Source organism: Etheostoma cragini, chromosome 1 (assembly GCF_013103735.1).
Source record: "Etheostoma cragini isolate CJK2018 chromosome 1, CSU_Ecrag_1.0, whole genome shotgun sequence".
NCBI classification, from domain to species: Eukaryota; Metazoa; Chordata; class Actinopteri; order Perciformes; family Percidae; genus Etheostoma; species Etheostoma cragini.
Genome location: NC_048407.1, coordinates 25,273,812 through 25,293,679, shown reverse-complemented (window position 1 = coordinate 25,293,679; position 19,868 = coordinate 25,273,812). Strand labels below are relative to the sequence as shown.

The 19,868-nt window shown below is 39.8% G+C and overlaps 1 protein-coding gene across 1 annotated transcript in view; it reads right to left on the bottom strand.

Moving 5' to 3' along the window:
- LOC117943594 (transmembrane protein 266-like) overlaps window positions 1-19,868 on the bottom strand; it is a 48,181-nt gene that overhangs the window by 22,503 nt on the left and 5,810 nt on the right. The window contains exon 3 of the mRNA XM_034869822.1: window positions 11,740-11,931. Coding sequence (XP_034725713.1) covers window positions 11,740-11,931 — 192 coding nt within the window. The remainder of the gene's footprint in view (window positions 1-11,739; window positions 11,932-19,868) is intronic.

The following is a 19,868-nucleotide window of genomic DNA, read 5'->3' as shown; positions in this document are numbered from 1 at the left end:
CCTAAAAAACAAAATTAACGCATTTAAAGCTACATTGAGCCATTTCTGACTGGTTGGAAAGTGACTCAAAAGCAAACATACTGTATATAACAATAAATATTGGCATGCTAACTCAACTTATTAAGTTTTGTTTAATAAGTCACATAGCAGAAGAAACATAAAAGCATGTATTGTAAAATATGTTATTTAGCAGCTTGTGCTTGCTTACTGCACTTCATGTAGACCTCAGAGTCTCCTTAACTTACTGAACAGAAACAAATTATTTCCTGCATACATAAGCAGTACAATCACAAAATACAAAAAAAGCATAATGAATGTGGGTACAGATTATTGACTTTCAGTTTCAGTTTTTTTTTTTTTTTTACTGACTCGCAGTAAACACACCATCTTTGTTTATTTGTGTCACTGCCAAATCAGAACCTCCTACAGCTAGTGCTCCTATCAGCTGCTTCAAGGCAAAAGGCCCAGAGTTGGTCCATGTCTAATCATTGTATATACAGCCAAACAACATGCTGTCAAGAAGTACTTCAGTGCTCATGGAATTTGGAAACAGGAAAGAAGAAGAAGGGGCAGATGTCCTTTCAAGGAAAATCCCAGTCAGCCGATGTCAAATTCAGTCTCACCCAACAAAGCAGACACCAGACAGGCAGCATCCTACCCTCCTCTACAAACAGATGAGTAAACAACCAATGCACAGACTGACAAACACACATGTACACAATGGTACAGTTCATGCTAAAGCAAGTGAGGAAACAGGGGAGTACCAACTAAGCATAAAATACATGCTGAGTTTCCCCAATGCTGTCAGATTGCAGGTAATTAGTTTAACATTGGAAAAGTTCCCCATTACCAATGCCTATGCACCATTGATCACAACACATCAGAGGCAAGCCCCTGCACTCCTGCAGCACTTTCAGCGGAAACAGAAACAAAGCAATAAAAGACTGACCCTGGAGTAAAGATATACACGAGTTATTGACTTCTGCTCAGAGATCGAGCAGTATTTTTTGTTTGTTTTTTTAACTTTCACTCCGGCTAAAGCTAAAAAGAAATATGACAAGTTTATGATCATTACTTACATCAACAGTATTGTCGGGCAAGCACATTATTTATTTAAATTGTTCATTTGATTTTTGTTGATTGTTAACATTTCCTTTTAGACACTAGAAGACACATGATTTAGATTGTATTTTTCACCTGCAGCTAGAGGCTTGGGTTCACTGTGAGCAGTTCCTCATGTGTACAACACAATGAACAAGGGCAACTGGTGTTCAGCTTTTCCCTGCAGCCCTGTGGGAACGCTGGTGAAAGACTCATTTGTATGTTACAAGGGGACAGGAAGGTCAGTGTGTGTGTTTGTCTGTGAGTACACGCATGGGTGTATTCTGTATTCTGTGCATGTATGCCATATGTGTGCATTCAGACGGGTGCAGCCAATCAGAGGCACCCCAGATCGGTCAACTGTTACTATAGACTGCAGTTAGTTATAAATCTCAGATTAAGTAACATAAGTGAATTAATAGGATGTGAAGCTCATTTAAGATGCAGCAAACAAATCAAAACAGCCTTTTGATTTAGTGATGAGATAGACTAATGAGGCATGGTGCTTTCAAAACCAGAGGTTCAAATACTGTTAAGTAAACAGAGCTAAATTAACATGGTCTTGTTTAATAACAAGGTGTAAACTGTTTCGGTGGATTATCATTATTGTCATTATCATTTTAGCTACATTGAGTGCCACAAATAAGAGGATGAAGAAAAAATCCAATCTACTTGCAACTCAATCAAGCTGGTCTTCACTAATAGGTTTTTGCTCCGGCACGCAATCTCTCTCCCCTATTTAATGGTGGCCAACAGGGGCAAATACCCTGAAAACACATGCAAATGGACATAACACAAGAAAATTAAGAAAACTTCATTAATTTGACAACACATGCATATTCAGCAAATGTGCTTCAAATACACACGACACAACCAAATACATAAATGTGCTGCAAATACAGAAACGATGCAAAAACAAAAGTACACAAACCTCTGAAAAAGAAGCGTTGCAGAAAAAAAAGAAGATGCAACAAAAAAACGCTGCATCCAGATTCCACAACAGAAGTTCTCCAGGCCTCTAGAGGGTGCACTAAGTGGAACAGCTTGCCGAGAGAGAGAGAGCCGGAACACGTTCAATCTCAGAACGGTGTGAAAAGGTGATCTACCGCAAATATTAAGGCTATGTTTGAGATATGTTTTCTCTCATTTGGTGGGTGTCCCGGCTCAGGTCCCAGGTGATACTCAATCAGCAGAGACGTGTCTGTAAAATCGTGGTACGAAAACATTTAAAACTGCATCGGCAAGAGGGTTTGATTTCAAGGTTGGAAAGGTGCATCACTGAAGTGTAGGCTCCTCAACTGTAATGTTGTGATTAAACAACGATGGTTACCAACAAAATACGTTATAATCAATCTGTATTTGTATTGTGGAGCAATTTGCTCTTGAAATTAAAAAGTTTTAAAAAACTTACAGGATTTCTAGTCCCTCCCTGTAAGCCAGTCATTTTGAGCTATAGCTTTGTAAAGACTGTTGGATTTCTCCAACTTAATTAATTTCCCTCACACATATAAACACAAAACTGCTAACTCCATTGTGTTGTAAGTAAGACATCTGCTGAAAAAGATATTGTATTTGCAGAATGATTGCCGTACTGTTTAGTTCGAAAACATCCATACCACCAAAGTACGAAGACATAGTGGACCAGACGCAAGCTTTTACTTTGAAAAGTCAAGCTCAGGGTTGGCACCAGCTGAAAGGGCATGAGACGGGAGCGTGGACTGTATATTATTAAAATATTATACATGATATTAACAATAATTTTAATTTAACATACAGTCTATGGACAGGAGGTATGAGACGGGAGGTCTCCAGGTTGCAGCCATACCCGACTAATAAAAAGGCAGAGCGCTCTCTCCCTGTGAGGTTGAAAATCCAGCTGTTCCACCTAGCGCTCCCTCTAGAGGCCCGGAGAACAATGTTTGTTTGATGCATTTCGTTTTCTTTTTGCTTTGCTTCTTTTTTGGGGGTTTGTGAGCTTTTTTTGATCCTTTCTATATTTGCAGCACCTTTATGTATTTGGTTGTGTTATGTGTTTTGCAGCGCTTTTGCTGAATGTTGCGCATGTGTTGTCAAATTAATGAAGTTGTTTTCTTAAGTTGCAGGGCGGTTGCACTTGTCGGCCACCGGACTTATTAGCAAGAAAATTTCACATTTTTCATGTCTTTGAATTATAACTTTAATACTTTTTTGTTGTTGTTGATTTGGACATACAAATACCATACATTTATCTAAATAGTGTACATAATGGCAAATGAACAATACAATTAATTATGGTGAAACTTAAAGCAACATTGCGTGAGTATTTTACCTTAAAATAACAAAAAAATCTCAAAATCCTTTTGATGCTACACTGACTTATAATAGGGAGAATGATGCCTGCTGTCATTCTCACTGCAAAACAAAGAACACCTGATCTCGCACTATAACTTTGGCGAGCAGGGACAATCTCCCAGGAGAATTGTGCAACACTTTATGGCACTACCACTGAATTTGGTGAAACTATCGAATTTTATGTAGAGAAGATTTTATATCTGATGTTCTCCAGCTGCTCTGCCTCAACTCTGTAAATTAAGAGTTTTCTGATGGATAGAAAGCTTGACATGTTGCTAAAGTAATGCTAATCTTACATGCTACATCATGAATGTTGGTAGCTCATGTGGGATAGTTTTTTTAAGTAATTGTTAATCATTGTACAGGAGAGGATGCGTATTTTCACTTTGACAGTATGATAATTGTACATAAAATTTCTGTGATCCATAATAAGTGAGGAATAACTTACTCCTTGATAAGAGATAATAGTAGCGTTAGATATAAGAGCTGTGATGTAACTGTACCATTTATTTGGGTTTATTTCAAAATGTACTACCAATATGTGCAGCTTATGACTGCCTACAATGTACCATTTTACAACAAAGTAAAGAACTCCACCAAGTGACTTGTGCTCTGCGAACAAGCCGGCAGCCATCCCTGTGGCAGAGGAATTAAGAAGCCTGGGAGATAACAGGGAGGCCGGTCACTCCCCGGTTGCCGTCTCAGACAACTTCCTGTGCTCTCTAATTAAATCAGGCCAAATTGGCTCGACCAGGTGAGAGCCTTCAGAGAATGCATTATTTTAAAAAGCAAAACTTTAACATTTGACTTTTTATCCCCTCCTTTTACAAAGTTGCAGTATTTAAAGTAAAAGAGCAGTAAAGGGACCAACAGTAAATGGTTGCACAAATCTGTTTTGGTTTGCTTACTGATGAATTTACATTGTTAAAAGGATAGGGGGAAACTTGCAAATGGGCCAGTATAGCCTTAAGCCTGTGGGTGGCAGAGGGTAGGAGCACTTGTTTTTCTTCTTTTCCCCCCTTGCTCACTACAGATTTAGATGAACCATCTGGTGTTGGTTCCCAACCCTGGACTCCTTGCACATTTGGAACAGCCGTATCAGCAACATATGCTTCTGTCTCTGCGTCTGGCAGCCACACACCCATCACTGGGATGGGAGGTGACATCATTCCACTACTCAGGTGTTGGGGGAGGGCTGGGGTGATATGGTGAGTTTGAATCTTAAGATAATTCTACACTGCGGGTTTTTATCCAGGTGACAGGTGTTAGCCCTTTTTCTCAGTCAACAATAAGGCCAGGTACATCCCTTTATCCCTTATCACACTGACAAACAGTACATCCTATCCTACACTGTGACCTTCTTCATACCTTTTTACGTGTGTATCATACCACATTGGCAGCAAGATACTGTATTTCCAACCCCTGAGCAAGTATTGCAGAAACTTATTAGATATTTTAGATTAGATAATTAGATAGTCTTTGTTAAACTCTGCATTTTTCCCCAACAAACTTGCACAGCAGCCTACACAGATACAAGCAGAAATGCACCAAAAGAACCCTTCAACTTAAAAAAACTGAGCAAACAAACAAAAGCAGCTTGGAAGAGAGTGGGCAGCCATGAAAGTGCTGAACACAAGCCCACGCCACCTTGGTCCTCCCAGCATTTTTCCTAGACAGGAAGATGGATGGGCCCAACTCTATAATAACTACACTCCACTTACCATGACGCCAAAACTGCTAACACTGCAACTGCCCCCTGATGCTAGCTAGAAAAACCACCTCCCACAATGTCGCCCACGTCTCTCCTGATAGGAACACTGTGTTAGGCAACAATACTGTAAACGGGTGTTGGAAATCTTCAACCTTCACCCTCACCATAGGACTGTGAACTGAAAGGCTCCTGAAGGCTCCTAAAGGTGCAGCTGGTAGTGATGGTCAGTGTGATGTGCTGACAAGTGTGTGCAATATGATTTTCACTGATAATGGCTGCTTCTTGGCATTTAGTTTAGTTACAACGCAGATTGGTATTCAGGGAAGGCATACTTTGTGTGAAATCAAGGACAGGAAAGGATGAAAAACAATGAGACAGTGAGTATTAAAAGAAAAGAGTAAGACATGCAGGCAATAGGAGAAGCAAGAGAAAAAAACATGAGGAATATAGAAATATGTAGAAGGGTGGCGAAAGAGAGAGAAAGAAGAGCTAAATGTGCAGAAGCATCAATGAAGGAACACTATTGTTCCTAATGAGATGTGACAGCGCAGTATAAACTGGAATATGAAGTGAACCATGATTACAGAGGATTAGATTAACAACCACTATGTAGTGCAGTGAGAAAGCTTTTCAGGCCTGGCATTGTCCCTCCCCCCCCCCCCCCCCCCCCCCCCTCTCTCAGTGTATAAATACTCTATGTGCTGTGTTTCTGTTCATGCATGCACAAATATCTGTGATAGAGGATGGTTTGTGTGTGAGTGACTACTTTGCCGTCATGTGAAGTGAGGGCAGCGCACTGTACAAGAGATAGCAGTAAGGTCAGCTCCACCTTCACAATGCTACAGGCTATGATATGCAAACATGGCTGACAGTAGGTGCTTCATCACACAATGGCAGCTTGACACAGGAGCCTTTTCTCTTGATTAATCCCCTCCGCTTGCTTCCTGCACGCTGAAACCATACAGTAGACAAACCACAATAACACAGTGCTGTGTTCATTCAACATCTAATCTGTAAACCTGTGAGAAACAGTACAGCCTGCAGGTTGTCTCTTTACTCCCAACATGTACATGTGGGATTTCTTTCTTTTCTGTAGTTTCATTTTCAAGGACTCATCAACGAAACTGATTAATTCATTAATTCTGAAATACACTACACACTGGTACAATCATTTGGATGTAAAGATTTAACAGTGCAACAGAAGATACATCTGTTCAGTTTGCACGTTTTTCATATACACCCACTTTCTTTCTGGAATGAGTAGATGAGAAAAGTTTTGCTGACCCTGAGACATTCCCAAACTGCCGGAGAGAATAACTTCCACACCTCACCCAATGAGCCATCCCCATGTTGATGAAACACCTCTACCGTGGTTGTGACATTTTCACTTTCAGGAGTGTGCGTTCTCTTTTTTCCAAACATCACTACAGAGCATTCCTTAACATTTCCCATGCACAGCTTTCTTCATGACGCTCCTGCACTATCTCAGGAAGCCAATGAGCCAGCTAATGCAGGCTGGGAGGAGTGATGTTGAGGTGTGGCGGGGCAATCCACTTTCTCAGGTAAAGTCAGTGGAGCAGCTAACAGATTTTTCTCCCACATATATTTTCATTTTGATGTCTGTGGATTGCTGTCCCACTGCTGCTGTCTTGCATTCCTTAAACTTCACTTCATCATTCCAAACGCACATAAAAAAAGGTTCATTTCCTCTGGCCCATTTCCCTAAGGTGAATTCAGCAATCAGTCTTTTTGCTGGATGCACTCTAGCTTTTTTCTATCGGCATTCTGAAAACAAACACAGAACTGGGCCTGATGACGTTAACATACTGGTATGACCCAACAAAGTCAACTCACAGGTACAAAATGTCAAAGCGCTGATTTAAGAAAGCTGCACACTGCCGCTGGAGACCAGCATTAAACATGATGATGGTGCACGGGCGTGGTGCTTGTGAATGTCATTTACGGAGGCTAATGGCCGCTGTCTGTTTGAGAGGTAGATCGATACGATAATGAGGAGACAGAGGCACGGGCGTAATCACCAAAAGCCCAGCGGTGCTGAAATCCACAGAATAAAATAGAATTGGGTCCTAGAGGGCAAGGCTGACTGACACATCCAGTGAGATGCTCTCTTGCTACGTCTCACTGATTCTAATGACGTGGCCTTAATGTCAGAAGAGGCCTCTTTTCTTCACACATCCTCAGTTTTTCAGTGCTGATTCTCACTGCTTCACTGTAGTCTGTTTAAAAAACTACACAGGTTGGCAAAATGCAAGACCCATAAACAACTTAATATTCCACCTCTATTATCACAAAGCAAGATATACAGTATAGGTGATTAATGTGAGGGATTAGTTTAGTATTTTAAGGTATAATGAAGATGTAACACACACATAACTGGAGCTCATGCCTGGTTCATTTAAATGGAATTTCATTAAAACTAAACGAAAGAATTATGACTTTAACAACTCCCACTGGCAGCATTTTTACAGGCAGACATTTTGCACTAATGACTTGAATATGAAATAGTGACCCCATCGCACTAAGCACAGTTTCAGTAAATTGGGCTCCCTGGTAAAATAACCTTCACCGCATTGGCTGGTAAATCTGTTGTTAGAGCTTCTTACAGCAGGGGTTCTTACAGTTTTTCAGCCTTGGGACCAGAATGAAGAACTTAAGTCTCTTGCCCCCGGACCCAAGCTCATTTGAACATATTGGTAGTGTCGTTTTGTGATTACTCAACAACAGCAGGCTCGTGACCCAGTTATTGGCCAATTCTAAGCTTAAGCAGCCTTGCAGGTATTTCGGAAGTTGACCTACAATAGCAAATGCTGCATGCATTATTCATCACTGTATGTTTCTTACAACACCAGCCCAAGACAGGGAGGAAAATCACAGTAAACATACGCACTTCTATCCATTATGCATATGGGTGGAAACACATGCTATCACTGACCCTAATATGAAATAGGACACATAATGGCTGTACTGGCTCTGATACAAGCACAGTGTGAGTGTTGGCACCGCCTACTGTTGACGTTGCGTCTGTGAAATCCATCTGTTTCTGACCATGACTGGCTAACTGAAGGGAACCAATGGAGTGAGACATGATTTGGTGTCAAACGGAGAACTAGGATGAGGTAGTGTGTGTGGATTTGGCGCGTGTTTGTTGTGTCCTGTACTACAGCTTATGGTGTTTATGTGCATCCTATGGAGAGCTTGAGCTAAGAACCAAGTTTGAGGCAGAGTTGCTGGACAGAATCGAAAGCCTGAACAGTGAGCAGGTTTTGCATTGGGAAAAAAAATCTGTTAATGTTGTGACTAATCAAAAGGACAGCTGTGATGTGACCTCATAAACATATGCTCTGTACCAGAATTTCACAAAATCGTGTTTTAGCAGAAAAAGCAAAGGACCACGCCCACAATCAGCAGGTCAGAAATTTAACATGCCTTTAACTAAAATGGTGTTAAAGTATTTTCTGGTTTCTATCCACATAATTCATTTTTATTGCTTTTTTTCTGAAACTAGAAGTGTACAGGACATGATTGAGTAACCCTTGAGTCCAGTATGCTCTTGGTGAAGTGACGTCTAACATCAGACATCCAAACAGAATTTTCAGCAAGAGGAAAAACAACAAAACACATTTTTTAAAGAATATATTTATAGGGCTTTTTCCTTTTTTTAGATACAGTGATAGTGGATAGACATGAAAGGGGGAGAGATGTGGGGGATGACACGCAGCAAAGGGCTGCAGGTCGGATTAAAACCCGGGAAGTTGCAGGACTCAGTCTACATGGGGCAACCACTCTTACTGGGTGAGCTAGAGGACGCCCCAGGGGTAGATAAATTTAAGAATTGTTAAAACATAATAATAACAACAATTAATGATGCTTGGTTAAATACAAATATTAGAAAACACACTTACAAATTAGTGAAGACCAGTCTGTGGCAATGTGTAAGTTATGAATTACTTTATACATAGTACTACTTTAATGACATCAAACAACTGGAAGTGTTGTAGTACAACCTAAACACACTGCTTTTGATCCCCCATGTGAGACCATGTAAAAATAATTTAGAGTGACAGCATGTATAGTTAGACTGTACAAAAGACTCACACAAAATTAAGAGTGTGATATTATGATCGGCTCCTGCGCTGCAAAATGTCACTCTCAATAAAGGCCCATGTTTTCAGCAGGCATGTGGAGGAGGGGGGATATTTAGTCTGAAATGATGAATTGATCTTAGTTAAGTTATGGACGCTGGACAACCCAGAGGTTGTCACTTAATGATTAATGGATGTAATACTGAGCAACAGGGACAGCAAGTCAAGGACTTGGGGAGGGAGACTTAATACATGATGGATGATAATCATGCATACTACATACAGTACATTTAAGCAAATGTGATGGGTCATGTGCATGTGTGTGTGTGTGTGTGTGTGTGTGTGTGCGTATGTGCCTACACATAAAACAAACAAGGGCCTTTGGGAAAAAAAACTATAAATAAGTGTAAGTCTGTTAAATGTGAAAATATCTTACCAGACTGACGTATTGTATCACTAGACAGAAACTATGATAACATGTAGAGGTAAAAGTTGACAGTCTATTCTAGTCAGTATATTCGGACATGTTTAGCTTTCTTGAAAAACAGTCTGACAAACTTAATTACAGTAGCATAAGCTTGATGAGGAATCATCCCTAAAATGTGCTATGTCTTTCAAACTTCACATCCCAAATTTGTAACACAACTTGTTAAAAATATTAAGTATCCAAGCTATGGTGGCCCTGAAGTGCAACAGGACAGCCAATCACACAACACGACACCAAATTGCCACACAGCAATACACCACACCCCGACAGCAAATCGCCAATATTTCTTTAGTATGTTTTTAGTGTAGATATTTGCTATACATCATATCATACTGCTGACAATGAGAAGATCAGTAGCTTTGTATCAATCAGGTCTTCAGGACACTAGAGCTTTATGTTCAAATAGGGCCAGTAAGATTGGATAGCAAAAACTAGTTGGGTTGGGAACCGGAGGCTCGCTGGTTCAAGTACGGAGTCTGGATTGGTAGCTGGAGAGATGCCAGTTCACCTCGTGGGCCCTGCCAGGTGCTCTTGAGCAAGGCCCTGTAACCCCCCCCCCCCTAACCGCTCAGGGCGCTGGCAGCACTGGCAGCCCACTCACTCTGACATCTCTCCATTTGAGCATGTGTGTGTGTATTTCAGGCCTGTGTGTAGTGATTCTAACAAAACAGAGTGTAAATTGTAATTTCCCCACTGGAGATCAATAAACAGTATACATTTTTAAATTATTAAATTATTATTGAGTGGCTTACCACTGCTGTCACTGGCTCTTAAGTCTGATGTTTTGGCCAATGTAATCACCTCAGGGGGAAGCTGACCAGCTCTGAATACTAATTAGTTTCAGCAACCTTTTTTACTCTGAATCATTTTTCACATTATGCATGTGGGTACTTACTCCTAACAACTCTTCTTGACATAAGTGTATACCATTTTTCCACAAAATCCAACACACATTTTCATTTGTGTGACAATCAATGCATTTTAAATTACTTAGCATTTCTCTAAGGTTTTTTAAGATTCATGCCAGGATGCAGGCGTAAGAGTAATGCCACACTACTCTTTTACTTTAACTCAATGTTATAAAGATTTTTGAAATATACAACAAAACGGTAAGGTCAATTTCAGCAGATCGCTCTCTCTCTAGAATGTAACTGTAACATGTTTAAAAGGGAGAAAAAAAAATTGGTTTTGCTGCTAGTATCGGGAGCAGAAAAGAAATGACTGCAGCAAATAAAATTCATACAAACAAGAAACGCTTCTTCAGTCACGTCTCTTATGTTTTGTAAAATTGGTCTGAGAAACTGACTGAAAAATACAAACTCTGCCAATCATCCAACTTCACGATATTTGTTGAAATCACATCACAAATTTTTTTTGTAGAGAAGGGTGTTCTGATATGGTAATATCACTGTATGCATGTATGTGCACTAACTTTATGATGTGTATTGACAAGAGGTTGTTTTAAAAGGCAGGCTGGCTATTCATTTACTGATGGACAACAATGTGGAGCTGATTGGAAGGTCTTCTAGAATACATTTTTAGTATAAGTAGTAGTTTGTATACACTCTGTTGTAAAATCAGTAATAACAAAAAAAAGAGAAAATGGGAGATCATCTGAAGCCAGCAGAGATAAGTGAAGGGGTGCTATAGAGGTATAAATCTATATATCATACACTAGTTACCAAAAGCAGGTCAGTTTTAACAAACATAACATGATAAGCTTAGGGTAGGATAAATACACTAACTGTGAGTGTGTTTGTGCCATTTGAAACTGATTTTAGAAAAGTCCCCTACAGTAGAAAACAGTACCACCAGTGTGGCACTCACACCTTGCTTTTGCCAAACTGTTCAAAAGTAGCACATTGTTGTCACTGTGAATTAACCCAAAAAGCAGTTTGAAACCAGAAAAATGCTCACATCTGTCACTCACACTTGCCACGGAGGCAAATCCTATTAAAAACAAATACACCAAATGTATCTATCATATCCAACAATGCTTCACTCACCCTTCTCTGTTTTCATCTTCATCTGCATTGGACAGGAGCTGTGAGCCAGCCAGCGAGAGGTCAAGAGCTGCGAGGGGCAGATCTCTGTAGCCAAAACTCACCAGCTGCACTGGAGGAGCCAAATACTGGTTCTCATCCTCCACTGGCTGGGAGATGATCTCCAAGTCCGATAGACCGGTCTGCTCCACGTCCCTAGTTACATGCCAACACCAGCAACAGAAAATCAAAAGACACACATACACACACACACACACACACATGGAAACACAAACAGGAGACAGAATAGAAGCATACATTACTTTAAAAAAACAACAACAACACAGACACATTTCTGAGATGCGAGTAGAACTATTCAATCACACCAGTAAAATGAATGTAGAAGTGATGCTAGACTGGAAACCTTTATCAGGGGGATGCCATGTGTGACTTTGGAAATAATTTTTTAGATTAGTGTCCTTCTCTGGTAGCCTTGAAGAAGCACAACTTTTTTTTAAGAAAACATTTAAAAAATACTTAAAATTAAAAAATAAATTAAAAAAACACAGTGAAATGGCCTTAAGGAATTACCATAAAAACAGCAGATATGGCCTAGATATCAGAGCGGAATCAAACAATTTACAGTGTTTCTATGATGCTCATTGTTTTAAATTATTTAAATGCCACACCAGTATTAACCTATTTGAAGTGTGTAATGTTAATGAGTCTGTCACTCTAAGTTATGCTACTACGCAACTAAGCTAATTAAGCTACTTAGTTGTGGCAGGTCATTCTCAGCTACAGTGATGTTAGCTAAAGCTAGAAGCTAAAGTTTTCCAGCTTTATGACACAAAATTGTTTAATATTTGATTCTGACTGGTAAATCATGGCATTATACAGTCCATTTTTTCTGTATAAGAGACCGTTGTCATGGATGGAGAACTTATCAAAGACTCTGGAGGACCACTTTAAATAAATAAAGTTGTTTTTGAATCGACGTTTTTGCTCATACGAACCTTATACATGTACTGCTAATCAGCGGGTCACATAGGGAGAGAGAGGGTGGAGAAAACGGGAATTGCTAATGGTGCAGTGGCAAAGGTGCGAACAGAGTATTAGTCAGCTCCACAGTTAGCTTACTCACTGGGCTTTCGCTCATGCTTCCCGCCGCAGAGTTGTGCTCATCAGCAGTAAAGTTAAACGTCCCGATTGGGACACAGGCCTTATCAGCAGGTAACCTCATTTCTACCTCATCCTTCAAATAAAGTAGGATAGTTTGATTATAATAGCAGAAACTCTTTCACATAATTAAAGTAAAGGATTTGTTAAACTAATTTTAATTCAGGGATACCCATTTGTCTGAGGTAAAATATTAGAAATCGTACATGGATCAAATTCATTCATACAGTAAATGACAGGTTGGATGGTAATGTCATGAATATACCAACAATCCTCTGTGTCAATACCAGCAAACCTCCACCCTCCACCCTTAAGTCCTGAGTCTTTATCTAAACACATTAAGGCTGCTCTGTTGTGGGCCAGCAGCATATAACCCAGAGTGCCCACAAGCCCCAGTTGTGTAAAAGCTGGGCCATCTCAGTAGAGCGTGGAGGTGGAAACAAATGCTGAGTGCAGCTGCGACTGACTGTGTGTGCCCTGTGGTGTGTATTTTTAGACCAGAGCAGATGCTGGTGTAACATGTCTACTATGACGTCATCGCCTCTCCTTTTGTCAGCTGAGTGGATCCCCACTCTCCTTCAAACGTCAAAGGAAGTCAGGAAAAGGGTGATTGGGGAGGGGAATCTAGAGGAGGACTGGGAGAAAATGGGGTTGGATATCAGCGCTTGCAAGGACAGGGGTGGGCAATAAAGAAAAAAAAGCTATGAACAATAAAAGATGAGAAGATGGATAAAAAAAGAAATGGAGCTGAGAGACTGTGTTGGAAGCAGAAAGAGGCGCAAGGGAAAGAGAAGGGGGGAAGAAGAGCACAAAGGTTCAGGAGGAGGACTGACAGTGAAACAAGGAGGTCATGCATAGAGAGTGAAGAAAAACAAAGGTAATGGAAAATGGTGAGGGGAGAGAGAAGAAAGAAAGTTGACTACAGATAAACATAGTGAAAAAGAGAGTGAAAATGTATAAGACGTGATAAAAAGGAAATCGAGGTGGCAAAAGAGAGCAGAAGGTGCTTCCATTTTCTCACACATAAATGTCAAATTCTAAAGTTAACTTTTAAGCATGATATCGCAGGTCATTGTCACTTCATCTCATGTCTTAGGCACTCATGAAACTCAATGAAAAACTGAAATGATGTATAAATGGCTGTGTGCAGCGAGAACAACAAAGGGTATATCCAGCAGCCATATGGCATACACAGATACAATTTTTCCACTTTGCGAGTTTTTTTTTTTTTTCCTTCATCCTCCTATAGTCATCTTCAGATGGCCGTGACAAACAACACTGAGTGACCTAAAACAGGAGAGGAGAGACATGAATCTGACAGAGAGGCATAGTTTAAGGAAAAAACAGACAGGTAAACAGACAGGACAGGACAGATATATATGGAGGCAGATAACAGAAAAAATGCAAAACACACACACACACACACACACACAAACACACACACACCATGACGCTGGACACAATGACACAAGCACAGTTTATTAACATATACAGTGATAATGTCAACGCTGAAGGGCCTTTGATGCAATCTGGAGTGACCTGAGCTGTTGGAGGGCATCCTAAGAACTGCGAATGTGCGTGTGTGCGTGCACGCATGTGTGCGTGAGTGCGTGCGTGTGTTCGTGCGTGCGCACGTGCTCTCCGTCTTTGGCAGAACAGCCTGTTATGGGAATCATGATGACATCATCAAAGCCACCAAGGCTGATCTGATTTTAAACTTGGACTCTGTGACCTTAACACCAGTAAATAAAGTAGTAACCAGCCAAATACACACGTAAGTCATATTAGACATTAACGTATCTTTCATTTTTATCCAAGGCACCAAGCAGCTTCTAACTGAGCCAGAACCACATCACTTAAACATGAGTGATCACACCAAGAAACAAGCCCTTAAAAGACCATGCTAAGTTTTTGAGCGACAGCACTGTGAAGGTTCAGGTTAAATATTGAAGTGATGTGTGGAGTGAACAAGGCAACTGGAAGCAAATGTGTCTTGCCTCGTTTTTCAAAGAAATGAATGGGGAGTGGTGTTTGGTCCAAGCACATCTTCAGTCAGCTTACGTATAATAGCTGCTACCAGGACATTTTGAAACATGAATTTGCAACCCCTGCATCCAGCTCCTTTCAACACATACTCTCACCAGCTGAGGCCATGTGCTGGCATTTCCCACACAAGTATCAATCAAACAAACAGTTTGGCAGAGAATCTCGCTTAGCCACGTGTCAAACTCAAGGCCCGCGGGCCAAATTCGGCCCCTCGTACCCTTTATCCGGCCCCCAAATCAATTTTGGGTCACAGTAAATTTTTGGCTATGACAGTAATGGCCCTTTTTGTTGACATTTTTGCTGCTAGTTTGAGGGCTTTTACAACTTTTTTATGTGATTATATTATGTTTTTGTGGAATCCTTTTTTACACTACTTCTGACTTTTCAGGTTCCATTTCCTTAAAATATTTAATTTTTTTGGTGAAATCAAAGCATGTCAAAAAACTAAACATGTCTGGCAATCGATGTGATTCTCTTTTTCCAGTGTGGCCCTTAGAGAAGTTGAGTTTGACACACCTGCTTTGAGCTAATGCCAGTCACTCACTAAGACACCTGTCCATTTCTCCACTGGTTCTCCTCACACCACAACTCAGTTTCTCTCCGAAGGCCATTACTTCTCCTGATTCTTAGCTGCTCCATGTCTCTTGGACACCTATCAGGCTCACAATTGTAAGGTTCTTTAAAAAGTAGAGGTGGTAGCAGTTCCCAAGCGTGGTCTATCATCTCTGCATGTATAGCATACAACAGCAGTGTTATTTGCTTTTCATTAATAAAAATCCGTTGTTTTCAACATGAAGTGTTATTGCAGTCTAGTCTCAAGAGTTGCTGCCCTCATCTTAATTTGATGGGATTGTTTCCCTTGGCAAGAGGGTCCTACATTTTCTTTGAAGATACAGTACATACTCTATATGGTCAAAATATTGTCACCAGAGGCTGTAATGCTGTTGACTCGTGAAGAAAGCAATATGTTTTATATGAGTGAAGAAGAATATCACTTTTTTCTGTAGATAGCCGCCTTTTCTTGACTGTTCAGAAAATGTAATGATTTCAGTAATGGACAGGTACAAAGCATGCATGCATACACACAAGAACAGACTGAGAAAATAACACAGCAGGGAAGAAAATCTGTAAATGTAAGTTTAAGAAACCCCATCCTAAAATAAACTTAAGAGGACTTTAGCTTTATATTCTCCTATAAAACAAGTTGTCAGGAGGTAAGAATGTCTGTGATTTAGGAAGTAGCCGTTCTGAGGCCGGCTTTACAACTGATCAATTGAGGATTTGGAACTCAATATTTTCCTTTGAAGGCACTGAAAACCTATCAACTCAATCCTTTTATCACTATGAGTGATGCAGTCCAACATAAATATAAAATAAGTCTGCCAAAGGAAATGTTCTGTTTATTTTAACTGAGAGATTTGTGTATTTTGGGTTCGTCTTCTGGCAGGTTTAAGTTGGGCTGGGCTCAGTGGCCATGTATTTCTGAGGACCAATCAGGATTTTGATACATTTAAATCAGAATGTGACTGCAGTTGTGCTGTTGCCTGTTTATGTTTTTCAAAACTTAAACTGTACTATTTAATTCCAAATATTTAGAGTATTTAAATTACAGGTAAAAATAAAACCAAAAGAAGTATTTGCACACAACATTTAGTAGAAGTATTTAGATGCCCCTACTGTCGTTATTTAATCTTTCAAACACACCAATTATGCTCAATAATAACGGACAGTTGGTGGCTTTTAGTGCAAAATCACTATCATTGACTTGGTTCTGCACTATAAAAATACCAACCGAAGGGCATGATATGTGTCATCATGTGTCCAACTACAGTAATGTACTGTATGTGAGGATGGACTAGCATGTTGTTGAACTGTGGAAGTTGTCAATATGCCTCTATGACAAATACCTCTACACTTTACTTGGCAAAGACTTATTTCCCACTCTGAGACTCTGAGATTTTGTCCTCTCCATGCTTCTCCAACACACAACATCTCATCCATACCACCTCTCATCTACAGCACAGCAGCAGGTTTGGCTCTCTTCCCAAACAATCAGTACCGTACATATAACCACTCATGACAGACACAAGCTGTCCAGAGCCCTCCGGCTCACAGCTTACAGTAATGTTCCTGGTGCTCTGCCTGGCTGCCAGTTGAGATATCAGGAAAAGCTGCTGACCCACCCATAGATTTGTACAATGTTCTGCAAAGTTTTTATGTGGAGCAATAGGGTTTGGCATGCATTCCTAGATATTGAATGAAGGAATGTTTTGCTACTCTACTCCACTCGCAGACTTAAACTTTTTTTTTTTGTCTTAAAGTTACATTAACGTTGCATGGAAAACGCAGACTCATTTACAAAGTGGGCTGTACATCATAGCTCCTTATAAATTAAACCCAAAAGAGACTAAATAAACAGACACGAATATTATGAAAAGTATAGTATGAATTTAACAGGTCCTTGCATTCAATATGTGCTGTTCAGCATACAGGTGTTGTACTAATTTAGTCATAATGCATTAATATAATATACATGGCAACGACTTTAATGCACAAAATCCAAACAATGTCAAAACCAAAAGGACAAACCCGCCTCTGTTTCTATCTAAGTACAAATACAACAGGTTTGCTGTCTTAAATACAAATACTGACCTTTCCGAGTAGCTCTTATCTAACGGGAAAGTGGCAATTGCAAAATTCTCAAAAGCATTATTTTATGGAAAGACTAAAAAGACTACAACTGCAGAAAAGCACCCACAGGAAAGAAGTGATATTCAGGGGAGCAGGATTCCCTGGGGCTGGCAGATAAAAGTACATTGTGGACTGTAGAGTTGTGGGCCAGGTAGGAAAGGTCATTATGTGACAAAAGTTGCTCAAGGGACTTCACTGACCAAAACAGAAGGTCATGAAAGTAAGTGGAAGCCAGTGGCGCTGAAGAATGTTCTGCCTCCGACAACCAGAGAAGTCTCGCTCATGACCCTTGAGACCCCTATGCATCAAGGCTGACTTATAAGCAGCACTTGGGAACAGAAAATAAATGTTGTGGCTTTGTTTGCTAATTAGCAAACGTTAGCATAAGCACCTAATGAACATCAGCATGTTAGCATGCTGAAGTTAGCGGTAAGCTCAAAGCACTGCTGAACATTAGTACAGCTCAACAGAGCCAATAACCTGGCTATTTACTCTTACCTTTTTTTAGGGGCAATGGCTCTACTATTGGCAAACACATTTAGGCATAAATAAAAGCATACACAAAGGCAGTAAGAAATAATTGTTTTGAAGCCTAACTACAGAAAAACAAAATCCTAACAAAACATGTATGGACATTCCGATATCAATTTGTCTTAAAAGGGCTTCAAAGGGAACTCCTGTTAATATCCTGTTCAAATTTGTATTGGAAACTGCTCTATATTCCATCTGCACTCAGCATTATGAAATAAGATTTACTATTCACTGAATGAGATCCATTTCATAGTTGTCATATTAGCAGAGACGGGAAGTAACGAAGTACAAATACTTTGTTACTGTACTCCAGTAGATTTTTCTGATATTTTTACTTTACTATTTATTTTTTTGGCAACTTTTTACTTTTACTCCTTACATTTTAACACGAATATCGGTACTTTCTACTCCTTACATTTTACAAAATTGATAGTTAGTTATTATTTTTGCATCATCAATACCAAATTGAATCTAATTGGATGGGAATATACACAGACTTCCATCAAAATCAAACTTTAATTCATATCTTGCCACTCAGTCAGAATCTTATTAACCTGGAGTCCCAGTTGCTGTCACAATAAATAAGCCCTATGTTTTAGATCTATTGGCAGACAGCCATTTAAACTGTAGCCAATGGCATATAAAGAATAAAGAATAAAGAGCCTTTAATCCATGTCCACTGTAGTTTCTCAGCGTGCCCTCTAGTAAAATCTATGTGATCCACATAGTAGGGCTACTTTTACTTTTATATTTTAATTACATTTCCAAGCCATTACTTTGTTACATTTACTTAAGTAAAGATGTTAAATCAGTACTTCTACTTTTTACCGGAGTATTTTTTAGCATCTGTACTTCTACTTGAGTACGATAAGTGAGTACTTTTGCCATCTCTGCTTATTAGCAGTGAAAGAGTGTACATTATACTAGGTACTGGATATGTATATGTCAGGCAGCATTCAGTCTAGTACAATTAAAAAAGATACCATGGAATGGAAATATGGAGAGAAAAGGTCTGCTTTCATATTGGACATGTACAGTAGCATAAATAACTGTATATGCAATATATCAAGAAAATTAAACCTGTAAGCAATTATATCCACATTCCATTGCATCAAACATAGATGTGACGCTGCTTATAACTTCCCCTTGAGAAGCACAACGGCAGCTTTAAAAAAAAAAACTTTCTGTGGGAGTAAAGAAAACGTATTTCCATCCAGGCACATTTTATTCTGAACCACTCCCCACTCTGTCCAAGGCCTCAACACACACACACGTTAGATTAGGCTGTCTGACTACAACGCCTGAGGATCTTAAATACACCCAAAACTTGGCCACAACATGGAGACACAAAACAGATGTTCTATGCTCCCACCAGCTGCTGTGGAGAACTTTGGAGAAGCTGGACATCATTGTGTATTAGTGTTATGCATTCATTGCATATGAGTTTGTACCCTGGTGGTGGAACAGTAAACACTGCAAACAATTTCACAACTTCTGACTTATAGTCAGGCTCAATGCCTAAATGTACGGCATATAGACATTTCACACTTGCATTTCTGTTTTGGCAGCATAAACTTAGGAAGTGTATTTTTCTTGCTGCTAAAAAAGTACAGAAAGCGAGTAACGTCATTGTTGCTGACTCCCATACAACGTAATATACATTTCACATTAAAGACGAAGATGACACAAAAGAAAGACTATCAGCT